Below are 18,012 nucleotides of genomic sequence, written 5' to 3'. Positions count from 1 at the left end.
CCATGTGAATTTGTGCACATGGAGAGAAGAATAATACTCCATGTCCCAGACCTTTTGGCAACTCGTATAGATACCTATATGAGTTGCCAAAAGGTGTCTCACCTTATTATTAAAATTACTCTGGATTTAGAGAAAAATGTTGGAAGTTTTCTTCCATTTGGTTAAACAATAATAAATTTAGTTTAATCCTTTATCCAAGTGTAAGCAAACAAAGTTTGTGCCTGAAGTATCTTCAGGACTGAGGCAACTCATGGTAAAGGTGGACCAAGCTCTCATCACTCCTTGTCTTAGTATCTCCCATAATGCAAAGCACAACTCCTTGCGGAGATGTATAATGCTATACATTAAGGGAAGGGTCACTACACAGACCAGTTTCGACCTTTATTGAGGTTTCGTCAGTGGGAGCCAGATCCAGAAGTGGTGATACTAAGATGGAAGTAATGAGAGCTTGGTCCGCCTTTACCACGAGTTGCCTCAGTCCTGAATGAACAGCTGATGAACTACAACCAAAGAGAGTAGATGTTTAACTGTAGGCTAGAGAAAATAGCACATTTGATGCTATCTGATGTGAGATTGAGGCCAGCAGAACAAAATATACAGTTGGATGCTGCTATAGACCAGGAAATGGAAAAGATGATGGAGATAATATATGTAGACTGTTCAATAAGTAATAAGACTATATTTATACAGAAAACAGATTACCTTTAATCGTCATAATTTACATGGTCTTTTTCGAAGCAACTACCATGAGACGCTATGCATTTGTCCCAACGTTGCGTCCACTTCTTAAACACATGTGAAAGTCCATTTTTTGAGAGTTCTTTCAAAACTGCCTCCGCAGCTTTTATACATGCTTTTGTTGCTTTCGAAATGAAGGCTTCTTAGTGGTTTCTTGAGCTGAGCAAACAGCCAGAAATCGCACGGTGCAAGATCAGGAGTGTATGGAGGGTGTGGTAGAATATCTGTGTTGTTCTTCTGCAAAACGTCCACTACACAACCAGCAATATGTCGCCTTGCATTATCGTGGTGCAATAAGAAGCATTTTTCAGCAATGGACGCTTCCTTTTGACGTGCTTGATGATAATCGCTGCTGTGTTGATCATTGTCTCTGTGATGGACGTTGAAGGTCTTCCGCATTTTGCCTTCCTTCCTTAAAAGTTTTATGCCAGCGAAAAACACTTGCTCTCGACACTGCTTCATCGTGGAAAGCTTTGCGTATCATGTTAAAAGCGTCCGATGCCGATTTTTGCAAACGCACACAAAATTTAATCGCATAACGCTGTTCCAAGGACACTTCAATTTCAAAGACTGGTCGTGCGTTGTAGGCGCTCCAAAACAAGCTTGCGTTTAGTCACATGACACTCTGGCACATCAGCCCGTATACAACATCTATCAACCTTTTTTGTTAATACATATAGCAACATTTCTTTATTCCACAGAAATTAATATTGTGATGAGTGATTTCGCCACAGTAAAATTAGTCTTATTACTTATTGAACAGCCCACGTACATCGGTAAATAGATTCAATGAGTGGAGGACAGGTAATTATTATAGGTGATTTCAACTATGGGAACACAAATTTGGGAGGAGGAGATGACACATGGAAGGAAGGAAATGGAATTATATGCAGTTATGCAGAGGTAGCTAAATGTGTGGAATTTTCAGTTATACCTAGAGTCGGGAGAGTAAATCAAGTGGGAGTTAAATGGATGAATATCACCATTAAGCTGGAGCTACAAAAAAAGAAGTTATGGAAGGAATTCAAAGAGAAAGGTGACCAGCAAGCACATGAGCAGTACAAAGTACAGGTCAGAAGGGTAATCAAGTGTGGTAAGAAAGGTAAAAGCAGAGAATGAAATGAAATTAGAAGTGCAGGCAAAAGATAATCCCAAACAGTTCTTTCAACGTGTTGCAAGTAAAAGGAAGAATATTTATAAGAATGATTTTAATGAATGCCTATGGTAGGGAGATAACTGAATCAGTTGAAATAATAGAATTACTAAGTGAACACTTTGCAAGAGCATATCATCCAGGTGAGGATATTGCAGTAACGAGAGAAGCAAGACTTATATGGGAACTGAGGTAATTGAAATGGAAGTGCATAATATTATAGAACCTTGATGTGAATACAGATATGGGATTAGATGGCATACTGGCACTCAAGTTTTAAGTAAAGGTGCTAGGAAATTGTAGGTGCCTTTGACCACATTGTTTAATCTAAGTCTCAGCTCTGGGTTGGCCTAAGGGGGTGGAAAGAGGGGAAAATAGTTCCATTGCATAAAGGAGGTTTAGCAAATTACCAACTGATCAGTATATCAAGAGTTGTTGTTGTCGAGGTACTGAAGAAGTTGGTCAACAGGAAAATATAGGCATGGATAGACAGAAATGGAATACTGTATAGAAAGCAACATGGTTTTGTGAAGGATAGGTCCTGCCTCAGTAACTTCTCCTGTTTTATAATATAGTGACATTTGAGCTGGATAAAGGTAATGGTTTACAGTGATACTGCTGGACTTTGCAAAAGCCTTTGAGAGGATACCACATGGAATTCTAATCAGTAAACTGCAACACATGGGGATGGATATAGGGTTTGGTGAGTAGGATAAGAGGGTGGTTGATGGAGAGATATCAGAGAGTAGTTTATTTAGGAGTAGAATCCAGAAGAAAGCCAGTGACTAGTGGCATGCCACAGGGCTCTGTTCTTGGGTTGCTACTGTTCAATTTTTACATCAATGATAAGAAGGGATCTGAGAGGAACTGTTCAGTTGTTTCTGATAATACAAGGTTGGGTAGAGCAATAGTTAATACAGACGTCAAAATTTTGCAGGATGATTTAGCAGACTGGGCAAAGGAGAATGGATGTCAGTTTAATGTGGCAAAGTGTAAAGTTATGCATTTTGGGGTGAAAAGATCACCAACTGTATACCACATTAGTGGAACTGTACTCTAGGAAACTGACAAAGCCAAAGACTTGGAAGTGTTACTGGATAGGGATAACATTAAAGTTTAGGGGACACATAGCAAAAGTGGCTAAAGTAGCTCATCAGATCAACTGGTTACTGAAGAACGCTTTGACGAGCAGAGACAAGCAGATTGTTGTTCCTCTTTATCGAGCCTTGATAAAACCCCATCTTGACTTCTGTACGCAGATCTGGTTGTCAGGGTTTCTTGGTGATGAGGAAGAGGTGGAGATGATCCAAAGGCGAGTGATCAAGATGGTAGCAGGTCTATGGAATGAACCTTATGAGAACAGGTTGAAGATTTGTAGGTTACAGAAACTGGTTGATAGGCAGAAAAGGGGTGATATGATTGAGACATACCAATTACTGAAGAGTTTTTACAAGATTAATTCAGAGAAATTTTTCAGAACAAGTCTGGTGGTGGGAGAACTAGAGGGCATCCATGGAAACTGAGTAAGAGTGTAGTTAGCAAGAGTAGTTAGAACTAGGTTTTTTGCTTGGAGAGTAGTGAATGAGCGGAATAAGTTAATAATAATATGCTTTCTTCTTTTTCATGAACTTCCTGAGTTCACAATGGAATTCTGATTTTTTTTTTTTTTTTTTTTTTTTGCAGTCAACATCACCACATGCCTCCATACTAAATCAACATTCTTTTCAGAGCTCTTAGTTTTAAAGGTAAAGATGTAACAAGGTTTTGATTGCATGTTTAGTGAATGTTTTCAAATAATGATATGATAAGCATTTAAGCCACTGTTTTAAGAAATATGATGGTTTTCCATGTCATTGTGGCAAATCATCATATTTCTTAAAAATTTCAAATTTTTTTTAAGTTTAAAAAACTTTAAAATTTCAAAAACTTTAAAAAATTTTATTTCATAAAGTATATTACACAGAAGCTCAGTAACAGAAGTCTAGGATTTTAAAGAAATGAGGATATCATACATAATTTATAGTTTAAATAATATAATCAGGGAAAAATGGAAGGAATAATTATACAGGATTATACAGGATAGAAAGATATTGACAAAGGAAATACAAAGTAAATATCGGGAAAAGAAGAAAAGAGAGAAAAGAAGAACTAAAGCAAGATGGAGAGTATAATGAAGTTGTACCAGGCAAATGTTGTATATTGTCAAAGGTCTTTGACAATATACAACATGAACAACTAATTCAGGAGTAGATGGTAAAGATACCAGATTACTGACAAATCTATGTTGGGAGCAACCTGCCTCAATAAAAATATCAGGAGAAATATCGGAGGAATTCCAAGTAAAGAAGGGTGTCAGAGAAGGCTATTTTTTTCTCCTATATTGTTTACCCTCTATACTGAAAATATCTTCCAGCAATTAGAAGAATTTAAAAGAGTCAGCATAGGAGGCAGGAATATAAAACAACTTAAGATATGCAGATGATACACTACTGCTAGCTGAAAATCAAAAAGATCTTCAAACCTACTAGAAGAGATGCTGAAGCTAAGTGAAAAATATGGAAATAATTTCAACTTCAAAAAAACTAAAGCCATGCTGGTAACAAGAGAAAAAGGGAAAATATCTGATATAAATATTAAGATCAGAGGAAATACTTTAGATCAAATAGAGAGTTATATATATTTGGGTCAACTAATTACAGAGAATGGAAAGTGTGACAAGGAAATATTAAGAAGAATAGAAATTGCTAGATCAACCTTCATTAGCATGAAAAACATTCTAATCTCAAGGGAAATTCACACAAAAATGAGAATTAGGCAGTCCAAATGCTATGTATGGTCAACACTGCTATATGAAGCAGAAACCTAGATAATATCAAAATATTGCAAAAATAAACTAAAAGCCTTTGAGATGTGGGTCCTCAGAAGAATTCTTAGAGTCCCATGGACTGCCAAAAAAACTAATTTAGAAATATTAGAGATGATTGGAGAAGATAGGAATCTGTTGAAAACCATTAAGAAAAGGAAAACCACCTACCTTGGTCACATACATACTAAGGCATGAATCCCTACAAAAAACACTTCTAGAAGGAAAAAGAAGAAGAGGAAGACAAAGAAGAGATTGGATGAGAAATATTAAGGACCGTGTAATATTCCCCCTTATGTGTTTAATTTTTTCTTTGATCATCTCTACAGGTCAGCTATTTCTGTTACCAGGAGAACGCTGGGGAATTTATTTAGAGTTAACGCCTGCGCCACCAGGATTCTCTTTGTGGTATCAGATATATTCAAAACTTCCTGTAGAGTTTATTCTGAGATTTTCCAAAAAAAAAAAAAAGCTTATTTAAATTTAAAACTTTTAATTTAAAAAGGCTTATTTATCAGTCATGGCTAATCTTTAATACTTTCATTCACAGGTCTGTATTTTTTTTTTGGAAACAGTGCATTGCATAAAGATCAGGAGGTATACTTCTTTAACAAAACAGACATGTTTATTTCAAATTAAAAGGCAAATCTACAAGATCATACACTATTAAAGGGCTCCCTCTTAACTCTACTCTAAGCATATAATTTTAGCAATTTAACATTTGTATATACACTGAGTCATGCAACATCATTATGACACATAAAAAAAACTGTCAGCCCTTCTCAATACTAAGATTATCATGCTCAATAAATTCTATGGTAAACTATCTCCAATTCTATTTTTTTTGTGTGTGTGTACAATTAATCGCCAGTCTGGTTGGCTGAGTGGTTAGCATGTCCGCTCTCCAGCCAAGAGGTTGCGGGTTCGAATCCTGCCATGGGCATGGATGTTTGTGATTGCCGACAAACTTTGTGTGGAAAGGGAATCTGTGACCCTACCACTTATTCTAGCAGAAGGCATCATTGCCAAAACTATGTGAGGTATACGGCATCTACGGACGTCAAATGTGAAATTTTTTTTTTACAATTAATCCTTAGTTTTACTTCTCAGTCCGGAACAATGAACTATGTTTAGACAAAAAAAAATGTCCTGTGGACTTGCAGTCAATATTCCATATCTTAGATAGACACAACAATATGTACTCACAGATCTTTGTTAACACACAATTCACTATACCAGTTCCTAGTTCCTTCGCAGGTTCCGTTGGTTGCCTATCCATTTCAGGTTTTGACTTCCACACAGGGATTGTCTTTATCGTCGTCTCATGTAGATGACTCCCAGGACTCGAAGCACCTTTTACCGATGTTTCTGGGTAGGCCAAAGGCGTCCAATATCTGATGCACGTTGCAGGCTCTCTCACTGGCAAGGCATGCTGACCAGTCTTTCTTGCTCCTTCGATGGCTTCACAGCACCCATGACCATGTTCTCCCGACTTCAAACGGGCCGAAGAACACGATGCACAGCGAAAGGACTGGATACAGAGTTCTCTACCTTACATTGTAACTTAGAGAACCTCCTATATATGGCTCCTCCGGTCCCTGGACTAAGGATCGAGGCCCCCGAATATTCCCCACAAAAAAACGGTCTTGACCTTCAACATTAACGTTCACTTCTATTCTCACAGAACACACACATAATCTTGTTTACAAAAAGCAAAACTGCTTATGATCTAAACTGCCTTTTATGATACTGTCCTTGAAGCTTGCATCTGGCTGGATCACAATTAAAAGCACTTACTTTGTATATACAATTCCTATGCTGTTTCTTTCAAAACTGAACTACATCAATACTGTGCCAAGTTCTATGGATTTGTCCTTGAATCATACAACTTAATCATTTATCTGATATTTACAGTTTCTGCACAGACTTGCATGTTAATTTTCTTAGAGTTAGCTACATGGGTTTTCACAAAATTTACAATGTTAATACAGAATTATTTACCTTGTTTACAAGTTGTGACCTCTGTAAAAGTCTAGCAAAGAAGAGGAAAAATCCTCTCATTCTCATTTTCCTCATCCCCTCTTTTACCTTGCAGTGTCGAGGGTTTATTAATCATCGGATCTCAACTGTTCACAGGATAAGGTGGTCAGCCCTATGCCCAGGTGTATCCTATGTCTGCAGTGGTGTTGAGTTCTCAAGGCCGGTTTGCCTGCTTTGCAGCAAACCAGCATGAAAGGCATGATGAAAAACCCCAGATAACTGGGGAGAAAAACCCTACTGTCCACACCCAAGACCGGCTAACTTGGCTATTGCTGAGGAAGATCCTTCAGCTCCTCACGTCTCCGACAGGAATCGACCCTAGGATACTCCTTCCCCAGGCATATGGTTGCGAAGTGCACAGCCACTAGGCTAACCGCGCCTACTGCATTGAATTTTACAACTGGACCTTTTTGTCCTATGAAGAATGCAAAAGAGAAGCACAAAACCGTACATGGTGGAAGCTCATAGCAGTCAACCTCCTGGAAGGAGATGACATCTGACAAGATAAGACCAGGCAAATGCCTTATCCTTGATGAGAAAAAGAAGGATTCTGTTTGCAGCTGCTAGTTTTATGCTGTTAACATTAATTTTGCATAATCATAGTTCATGTAAGTTAATAAACAACTGATCTTAAAGCTAAAACTCATTATGAATTATCCAGGAATAAAATACTATATAAATATATATATATATATATATTTATATATAATGTATCTTAATAAAAATATAATAAATTTAGTTTAATCCTTTATCCAAGTGTAAGCAAAAAAAAAAAAAAAAAAAAAAAGTTCGTGCCTGAAGTATCTTCAGGACTGAGGCAACTCATGGTAAAGGTGGACCAAGCTCTCATCACTCGTTGTCTTAGTATCTCCCTTGTCTTAGTAAGATGTTGGAAATTTATTTCCAACATCTTAATAAAAAAAAGAAAAAATCTAACATAAACGCCATGAATACAACCAAAGAAACCTTCCATCAGGGGTATAACGTCCGTATGAACAGTGTACTTCAAGAGATGCTTAATATCACATGGCAAGAATCAAGTTCCATAATGTTTCAATTCAAACCAAAAATACATCAGAATTATTATTATGATGATTCTTTATCTTCTTCTTATCCCAACACTCCATGGTCTGCACCAACTGGGGAGCAGAGTAAGAAGCGTCTCAGACTAACAGGTTAAGGTTAATTTGAGTTTAAGTTCACTGGTTAAGGGAGATGCCTCTTTATTTACTAGAGATTATATTTAAACATTTACTTTTAAAATTCATTTGAAATTAAAGTATTCGAATTAGCTTTACAAAATCCAAATTTGAGAGAGAGAATTTGTTTCAGACTTGTTGGCTGGTTCCTCCAATGACTGCACTATTTTGTAAAATAAAAGTAATTCTACTTTTTTTGTTGTGACTTCCTCTATATTCAGCAGTGAAAACTACAATAAATGCTAACCAATGGAATAATTTAGTAGAGAGAAGGTATTATATATCATTTAATTAATGTATTGGATCAGAAACTTGTTTTTATTTGAAGTGGATAAGCATCTGATTTCTCAATTATGATCATTTTGTTTTTTGCATGCTAAAATCTTAAAACAGTTGTTGGCACTTACCTGCTGGCTGAGAAGCTTGCTGAGTGATAGCTATTAATATACCTAAGAGATTAGCAACAGCACATCGGACTTCATAATTAGATCCTTCAAAGGCCCGAAAACAAAGAGAAGCTACTGTTTCCAAATCAGTTGTATACAAAAAAGCTGAATGTTTTAGCATCTCTTTTAAGCACTAGAAATAATAAGACATCAGTGTTATTTATTTATAGTCTTAAATAGAAAGTTGGTGTGCTTTTAAATGTCCTAGTTTACACAGTAAACAGCAATCCTGTTTAACACTGCATTATTTTTCAATTATCAGTGCACTTTATTGTTCAAAACCATCAAAGAAATGTATTATGGGGCAAAAAAGAAATTAAGCCAGGTACAAGTAGCCTAAAACTCATATCAGAAATGCATGCTAGTACATAAAGTAGGTGAAGGTAAAAAAAAAAAAAAAAAAAAAACAAGAATTTTGTAAGGGTAGAACTAGAATTTACAGAAGGACTCTCTACCTTGATAATTTGAAAAATTCTTCTAAAGCTTCCTCACATCTCGGACAGGGTACGGACATCTGGTCACTGTGTGGAGTATCTGATGAGTTTCATTCAGATACACTTTTTTTTTTCTTTGTATTAAGTGACTTATGTATTAAGTAACCTTAATAAAAGAACTGGGGGTAATTAAATGTATGCCCCCCCCCTCCCATTTACCATATGTGTTATCTTTTTCTTTCCCAGATTCCATCAGAAACATCAGGAGTCTGTAAATGCTTGCCATCGGTTTCTAATCCTTGCTATTGGTCTTAGTTCAGCAAAACTCTTCTTCTTGCATTCTACTAAACTTGATCTCCTCCATGTATTTTTAGGATGGCCATGCTTTCTCTTTCCTTGTGGATTCCACTCCAGGGCTGCATGACAGATTCCTTCATGATCATGACAGATTTCTTTCTAAGTGTATGTCCAATCCATCTAAATTTTCGTTTTCTGATTTCAAGGTCGACTTTTTGCTGATTTGTTCTTTTCCAGAGGTTAAATAGTAGTAATAGTTTGTAATAATTTGAGCCGACCAAATTCGAAGTATGCTCCACAGACATCAGTTTATGAATGTATGTAGTTTTTTTTGTATTTCCTTTGAAACCAGCCACATTTCGCACTCATATAAAAGAACTGATTTAATACATGCATTAAATATTTTTAATTTTGTATCTGTGTGAATATTTTTATTTTCCACACTCTACTGAGTTTAGCATATGCACTTCTTGCCTTTTGAATCCTTATGTCAACATCTCTAGTTGCTCCTCCATCTGCAGATAAAATACTGCCGAGGTATGTTAAATGCAAAATGGTTTCGATTTTTCCATTTTCAATCACACTTGGTGCCTTGTTGTTCACATTGATTCTCATTTCTTTTGTTTGTATTTATTTTCAAACCGACTTTCAGTGATTCTTCTTGTAATGTGGTTAGTTTGTTTTGGATATCTGCATAGTTTAGATCACCCAAAGTTTTGTTTATTTTCCATGATATTCCTTTGGCATATTTTATTGCTCTCTGTTCTACAACTTGATCTAGTGCCAGTATAAATAATAAGGGAGATAGCAGACATCCTTGTCACACTCCAGATGTTTGAAAGGGTTGTGCCATCATGCAGCACCTGGCATTGGAATTTGTTATATCCATCCTGTATGAGGATGATTATCTTCTGTGGCATTCCTTTGTTTTGAAGTACATCACACACACAATTTCTAGAAATGGAATCGAAGGCTTTCATAATCCACAAACAGCAGATATAAAGGAGAGTTAAATTCACCTGAATGTTCGATTATTATTCTTAAGGTGTTAATGTGATCTATACATGATCTATTTGGCCTAAAACCAGACTGCTCTCTTCTCATGCCCTCATCTAAAATATTAAAGATTCTGGAAAGAATAATTTTTCAGAAAATTTTGCTAATGACACATAGCAGGTTTATGCCCCTCCAATTATTACAGTTTCCCAAATCTCCTTTCTTTGGTATTTTTATTATTATTCCTGTATTCCAATCCTAGGGAATGTCTCTTTTTCCCAGATATCTTGGAATAGTGGGTAGAGCATATCTGTGATTGTTGTTGTGTCAGATTTTAGAACCTAGACCATGATATCATCATGTTCTGCCACTTTCCCATTTTCATTTCTTTAATAGCTTTTTTTTTTTTAATCTCCAATTTAGATAGTGGGCTGGTATCAATTTTTAATTATCTACTCCTTTTTTTATTTCTGTTTGTATTCTATCACTGCTATTGTACAAGATTTGACTAAAATGTTGTCTCCACCTTTCCAATTGTTCTTCTGTTGGCACTAGAATTTTTCCACTGAAATCCTTCACTGGGACATTCTTTCGCATGGCTTCTCCAGAAAGTCTTCTTATAATACTGTGTAACTCGCTACTGTTATACTTGTCTGCAGCTTGTAGTGCCCTCGATGCCAGTTTTTCAAACCATTGCCATTTATCTTTTCTAGCACTTCTTTTAACTTTAAATATATATATAAGTCGTATATTTGTCTTTAAGTTCATTTGGAGATCTTTTTGGATCTCCTTTTGGAGAGTATTCGATATGAGATATTCAATATATGAGATATATGAATATTCAATATATGAGAGGATCATCCTTTTGGAGAGTATTTCTTGCACATAATTTCAGCTTTATTTTTTTCCTTTCATCCACTAGTCTCCAAGTTACCATCGATAGCCATTCTTCTTCTTTCTTTCTTTCTTTTAGCATATCCTAAAACATGTTCTGCTGTATCATCAAGGACTTTTATTTTACCATTTTCCATTTAACCTCTATATCATCATTCCTTATATCTTCTCCTCCTTCAAAATTAATATCCATATTTTCCCCTAACTTTATTTTAAACTCATTGCAGACTTCATTTTGTAATTTAGCAATATCAAATTTCCATCTATTATGTGTCTTCTCCCTGATGATTTTTTTGAATATATACTTGTATAGATCCTATTATCAGGTGATGATCTAAGCCAACATCAGCACTTCTTTTATTTCAGACATCTAGTAACATTTTTCTGCACCTTTGGCTGATGGTGATATGATCTATTTGATTCTGTGATTTGCTATCTGGTTATACCCAGGTTACTTTAAGTATTTTCTTATGCTGGAAGATTGTGCCACTTATTACTAAGTTATATTTGCCACACAGATCCACCAACAGTTCACCATTTACATTTCTCTCCCCCAAACCATACCAAACTATACTTCTCATAGATGAAGTCACCTATGAGAAGTATGCTCTCATTACCATGTGTCATCATCAAGTCTTATCAATCAGACTGTAAAACCTTTCTTTTTCTTCAAAGGATGCATTCTCAGTTGGGGCATAGCAATGAACAGTTCTTAATCTTCCAAATTTAGTTTTTTACTTTTTCTTCCAAATTTAAGATTTACTGTTATTATTCGTTCTGAAACTGGTTCCCACCTAATCATTGCTTGACTAAATCTTTTGCTCATGACGATTCCAAATCTATATTGATGTATATCAGTTATATTAGGCATCCCTGAATAAAGAACCACATTCCCACTGGGAAAATTTATTCTACCAATACCATTCCATCTTATTTTGCTAACACCCAATAACTCGGTTTTATATTTTTCCATCTCCTTTCTTAGTTGTGCTAGTTTTCCTTTTTGATAGAGCATTTTAACATTCCACTGGCTAATTCGTGTCCTAATTTTCCAAGCTTTAGTTGATACCAAGGAGTCTGTCTGATTTCTGCATTTATCTGACTTGAAAACAATATTTAAATTTTCAGACTTGCAGGTTGTTAGCCCACAAAGTTCCTATTCTGATGGTAGGGCTAACTCAGCATCCCGACATGCATTTTATACACAAGCATTTACTCTCACGTAGATGTTTCAGTTATACCGCCGATACCCGGTCACCAGAGCCTCGTTTTGTGATAACAGGTTCTACCACGAGAAGGTAAGGGAGGTATTTGAGTGGGGGAGGCTATATGTTATATACCATGAAGTCAAGGACTTCATAATATTACACAATTGTCACCCTTTAGAACCCATTTGCATATGTAATAGTTCCTTTAATACTGTGGTGAAATTTTATTTAGCATTGTAATTAAATCACTTGTGACCACATAGAGAATTAAAATTATATAATTCATTTTTCTTAGTTGTGCTAAAATAATGTTGTTAAAATGGACTGTAACTTTAATTTATGTTATAATGTACTACCAACTTTGGCAACATTATGTAATGGTGGCAAAGACAAACACATGAACTCGAAAATATACATAGTCCAAGTGCTGCACTGTTTTTTTCAACCAATACCAGCGAGTTAGAAGCTGGCACATGCATATGGAGATCGAGAAGAGAGATTGGGAGGGGGAGAGAAACATGGTAAGATAACGCGGTTACAGGATGCCATATTGACAGAAGAAAGAGTTACAGTAACATATTTGGAGACCTATGCATTTATCTGAAAGTAGTCATTTCTTTCAACTGGTGTGCAACCACCAGAAGATAAAGAAGGAGTCTCAAATATAGTAGCTCAAACAGTAGCTCAAATTTAGAGAAAGCAAGTTTCAGCAGGAGGTATATCTACTGTTTATTATAAATCCTGCATTTGTTCCTGACAATGAATGGAATGAAGACAGAACATTTTATCTCAAGCAGAAAGTTTGTGTGTTTCTTCTAAGCAGTGTTCTTCGTGACTGTGTATTACAGACACTGTCACAAAAGTTTACTGATCTTCATCTATTATCTCTTCAATTTATTAACTGGAACAAAAGTGTTCTGACTGTGAATTCCTGAGAATATTTTCTACTCAAATTACAGAGGTAAAATGTGTTCCTTATTTTGTACTGAGTGTTAACTTTGAACTAGAGTGAAATTATTTGTTATTGAAACTAAAGAGGATTATTAAAGGAACTTGTTTCCTTTGTTTTGTTTGTTGTGGAAATTTTTTTAATGACTGAATTTAAATTTAAAGCAGTTGAGTCTGAGAGAAAAAGTATTCTCTTACAATTTTCTTAACATAAATAAGTATCTTAAATATAAAGAGCTAATAAGCTTCATTTCGGCGATATAAACATTATTTAAAACAATGTGGGATTTAATATCCCCTTAATTTAAATAATAAATAAGTATGTTTTTATAGTTATTTAATTCAACATTGTTTCTTTTCTATTACAATTTCTCTTGTCTTATTTTAGAGGTAGAGATAAGTGAATATAATGTATAAGTTTCGACAGTTTGGGGAAAACTAGAATTGTTTTCAAGATTGATGAATATACTGGGAAAAAAACCTGAAATACTTAAATGATACTTGTGGTATGAACCTAACCTGGAAATATCCTATATGTCATTTTTTTTTTTTAAAGGTGTGGGCATATAAATAAAATGAAGCAGTAAACAAAAAAAGTTTACTGATCTTCATCTATTATCTCTTCAATTTATTGACTGCAACAAAAGTGTGCATGCTGTTCTGACTGTGAACTACTGACGCATTTTGAGTATGGAAAAAATCTACATACAGTAAATGACAAAAATCTTAATAGCTGAGATTAAACTTACTTTAGCAGCTGCACATCTAACAGTCATGACCCTATCAGTTAAACAATGGCGAATGGCCTTGAAGATATCTTTATGTACTGCTGTAGCTGCTGCTCCCATTCCTGCTACAATCTTCTCCATGGACAGCATCACTTCACATCTTGTCTGTGACTGCAAAAGTTAAATAAAGTGCAAAGGTTGAGATTATAATTATTATTAAATAATGTGAATAGTTAAAAGTTCTTATTCCTTACCAGAGGTTTGTTTATAATTGATTTGAAAATTACTGATAGAATAAAGGAAAATGTTTTGGAAAATGTCTCTGCCTGTGGGTAGAGACATTTTCCAAAACTTGGGAAAACTCTCCTACAGATAAGCAATACAAGCAACTCAAATGGTTAGTTGTCTACATGACTCTACTCAAATAATGACAAAGTTAATTGCACTAAATCTGGTACTTTTTCAAAGCATCTCTAATTTTACATTTTGCCATTTTACATCTTTAGCACATTTCTCAATTATTTTTAATTACAGACAAAATCACTGAAACGCAATGAAACTTTAATTGCATTTCAGTATATATTTTTGCATAATTGGAAAATTATGCAAAAACCTACTTGCCAGGAAAAAAAAGAAAAAAAAATGTATTTACCCAAGATTCCCCTCTCCCCCCATTTTTAATAATATGACTTAGTAAGACAAGAGTTCCAAGTGATTAATGATGTTGTATTGTTGTTTGGAATGGTTGAAACCTTCTTGGAATGGTTTTTAAACATTTCCAATGTATGAAAATCATTCCAAGAAGTCAATAAATAACAACAGCAAAAACAACATTGTTTGGGGGGGGGGTGAAATATATAATTTGTTACATTAATTTTTGTTACTAGAATCGCCATATTATGCATATTATTCTGCATTTTCTTAACATTACAAAAATGCATTAGAAAGTGTTTTTTATATTATTATTAAATAAAAAAAATATATACTATTTTGTCCAGTCTGCAGTTACTTGGCAGCTTTCTAAATCTATTCAACACCGGTGAGTGGACAAGCATAATTGCCAAGCCCTGGTTATCAATGAACTCACATTATTACTGATTTACTAACCTTTTCATTATTCACTCCCTTCAATTATATTTTTTATTGCTATCCAATATAAATTACTGTATTTACTCGAATATAACTCACCCTTGTGCATAACTCGAATGATTTTACTTTACAAAAAAATAAAAAGTTTTGCATATACCTTGTACACAAAAAAAATTTTTTTAATTTTAAGAAATATATAGTGAATATTAAAACAGTTTCAGATATTTTGGAATTTGGTTAAAGAGAATCAGCATTTCAACTCAACAATCATCAGCTTGCCTTTGTCATTGAGTCGTGCGAGATTTTATTAATATCACATCAATCATATGCACATCTTCATAGCTGCACTATTTCTACCGGCCTACTTTTGCTGTCCATTTTGCACTCCACTTTCACTTCTCATTAATCATTCGTGAAGGATTGTTCATAACGTATCTCAAGTCTTGTAAATTACTGGTAATTTTTGCTTGAAATATGGAGAAACGTTCAGGTGACAGTGCTGGTTTTAAACTCAAAGTTATGATAAATTCAAAGATCATATGATTCCAAAATGATAAAAGGACAAGCAATAATGAAACTGTTTGTTTTAATTTAATTACGGAAGCATTGTTGCCAATGATTCAAATATATCGGGTGATGAAGGTGAGTCAGCGATCACATAAATAATGTTGATAATTAAAATTTAAATGAATTCATTTTATAAATAATGCGAGCAATTATAAATTATCATGAATATTGAGGATTTAATTATTAACAACAATTTAGTTTTTTCCTGAAAAACTTTACTTTCTGAAAATTTCCACATATATCTTGCAGCACTATTTTTTAACTTTAATTTTGAGGAAAAAAGTGCGAGTTATATTTGAGTAAATACAGTAAACACAACATCTTTGTAAGTTTTCAAAACAGTAATACTATAAATCTCTGCAACATAACTGGAAACTCATTCCTAAAAATGAGATACAGAAATGTGATTTAGTCAATGAATAATCAAGTAAGTGAAAAGTTGAATGATATGCTGATAAACTGCTGTCATTATACAAGTAGCTCAAAGACATTTCACATGTGCAAAAAATACAAAAAATATATATAAAGTGTCAATATAAATAGGAAATCAAATCCTTAGCCCACCCATAGCACAAATATACTACAGGTTTGCAAATAAACCTTTCGGCGATGGAAGCCACATAAGTCCCATCTCCTGTTGCACGTCCGTATTCCTTATCTCTTCCTTCCCACATATAATGAATTTAATGAGACTGTTTTTACAGCAAATCATAAAAAACTCCCCACAAAAACAATTCCAAAAAGAGCACAAAAATACAACAAAAATCCAATCAAAAATAAGTAACAAAAACCACAAACGTTAATTTTACCCCTCCCCCCACACACACACCAAAAAAAAAAACTTTTCTATATCTACTTCACCAATATTCATGGCCTAAACAGCAATATAAATGATGTGCATAACCACCCAGTCATCTAAATTGGAATTATTATTCCTAACAGAACCACTGGCAGCCTCAACAACTACTGTCCAAACTATACATTACACAGTCCCTTCTGTCCCAAGGGTGGCACTTGTGTATTCATCAGAACTAATGCCCCATGTCAGAGATTATAAAACCTTGAATTCCCCCCCCCCCATCTATTTTAGCTCAAAATTTCTTTACCAAACCATCTTGTCACATTATTTGCTGTCTCTATTGCTCTCCAAACTCCAATAACAACTCTGACCTCTTCAAATATCTCTAAAGCCTGATGTTCTACAATCAAATATCCTAATTGTGAGTTCATTCTTCTTCTTCTTTGGGGCTTCAAGGTCTGCAACTCAAGTTAGCTTCCCTTCTCCAGTTCCACTGATCAATATTTATATTTATATTTATTCCACTGAATAAATATAAATACTGCACCTTTGGTAAAATTTAAGTTTCATATAATTTAATACAAGATCTACTGCATGCAACTTGACAGTATAGTTAGTATTCATTTTGGTGGGATCTGATTAGATACTATACTATATATGGCTATATATGGGAAGATAGCTGCAAATACTAGTTTTGAACCATCTGTGTAGACTGGTACAAAACAGTACTCTGCTCTGTGTGTTAGAAAGAGCTGCTGGTAGACAGAGGGAGGGATGGAATGTTTCACTAATCTACACAAGGAGAAACTTCATGACTGAATGCAATTATGCCATGATGGAAACAAATTTAGCGATGTCCATGCAGCATTGGCTAGACCAATGTACTACTAGAGCTTGCAGCAGTAATGCTTTTATTCAAAGACCAAAAGGACGTATGACAGTGACAACTGAACAAATTTTCCACCATGGACTAAAAATAATTGGCCATGTCAGAAGGTCTGGAAGAGATTTTATTTTGGTTGCATGTAATGTTGACATCAAAGTGACAGAGGTAGTTCATTTTCTTGACAAAAAACTAGGAATAGGTGATGTTTAAAATGCTCCAGTTGCAATTCTGATAGCTTGATGGCAGATTAGATCCACCTATCAAAGTGTACCTTTTACAGTTTTAATTAATAATTATAACAATAAAAAAATCCTTTCATCTTCTTTCAATCATAGTATATTTAGAACCATCCCCACCAACACATTCTTGTAGGTGGATCCCATCAATACTTGCAGATGGAGAGCCTTTGATTTATCTGCTACATCACTGACTGATTACTGGTGTGTAAATTTATACATTAGAATACGAGGAAAAAGAACAGTGGTGCTCTACGATAATGTTAAAATTCATAGGGAGACTTGATAAAGGCAAATTAATATTTCTATGATTTAGCTCTTGGAGACAGCACAGTGAAAGGCTGGAAGTCTTATTGTCTTTAAATTTGCAGACTAGAGAATTTAAATTCGTAAGTCTTCAAATTTTTTTTGTTTGTTTTTTTTTTTTAAATAAAGAAATGTTACTCAAGAATGCAACACTGCTGTACATGATTTACATAACAGTAACAGAT

At 34.7% G+C, this 18,012-nt stretch overlaps 1 protein-coding gene across 4 annotated transcripts in view; it reads right to left on the bottom strand.

The window, feature by feature from the left end:
- The window catches only part of LOC150095098 (HEAT repeat-containing protein 5B), a 665,516-nt gene that overhangs the window by 531,316 nt on the left and 116,188 nt on the right, over positions 1 to 18,012 (bottom strand). For all 4 annotated transcript variants that reach the window (XM_090410861.1, XM_090410863.1, XM_090410862.1 and 1 more), the window contains exons 5-6: positions 13,966 to 14,115; positions 8,401 to 8,572 (exon numbers count right to left, since the gene is read on the bottom strand). In XM_090410861.1, coding sequence (XP_090266987.1) covers positions 8,401 to 8,572; positions 13,966 to 14,115 — 322 coding nt within the window. The remainder of the gene's footprint in view (positions 1 to 8,400; positions 8,573 to 13,965; positions 14,116 to 18,012) is intronic.

The sequence above is a fragment of the Typopeltis vanoorti genome, chromosome 21 (assembly GCF_054136105.1).
Source record: "Typopeltis vanoorti isolate ZY-2024b chromosome 21, IOZ_Tvanoo_1.0, whole genome shotgun sequence".
NCBI classification, from domain to species: domain Eukaryota; kingdom Metazoa; phylum Arthropoda; class Arachnida; order Uropygi; family Thelyphonidae; genus Typopeltis; species Typopeltis vanoorti.
Note: the sequence above shows the minus strand (reverse complement) of the source record. Positions and strands in the feature narration are given on the sequence as shown.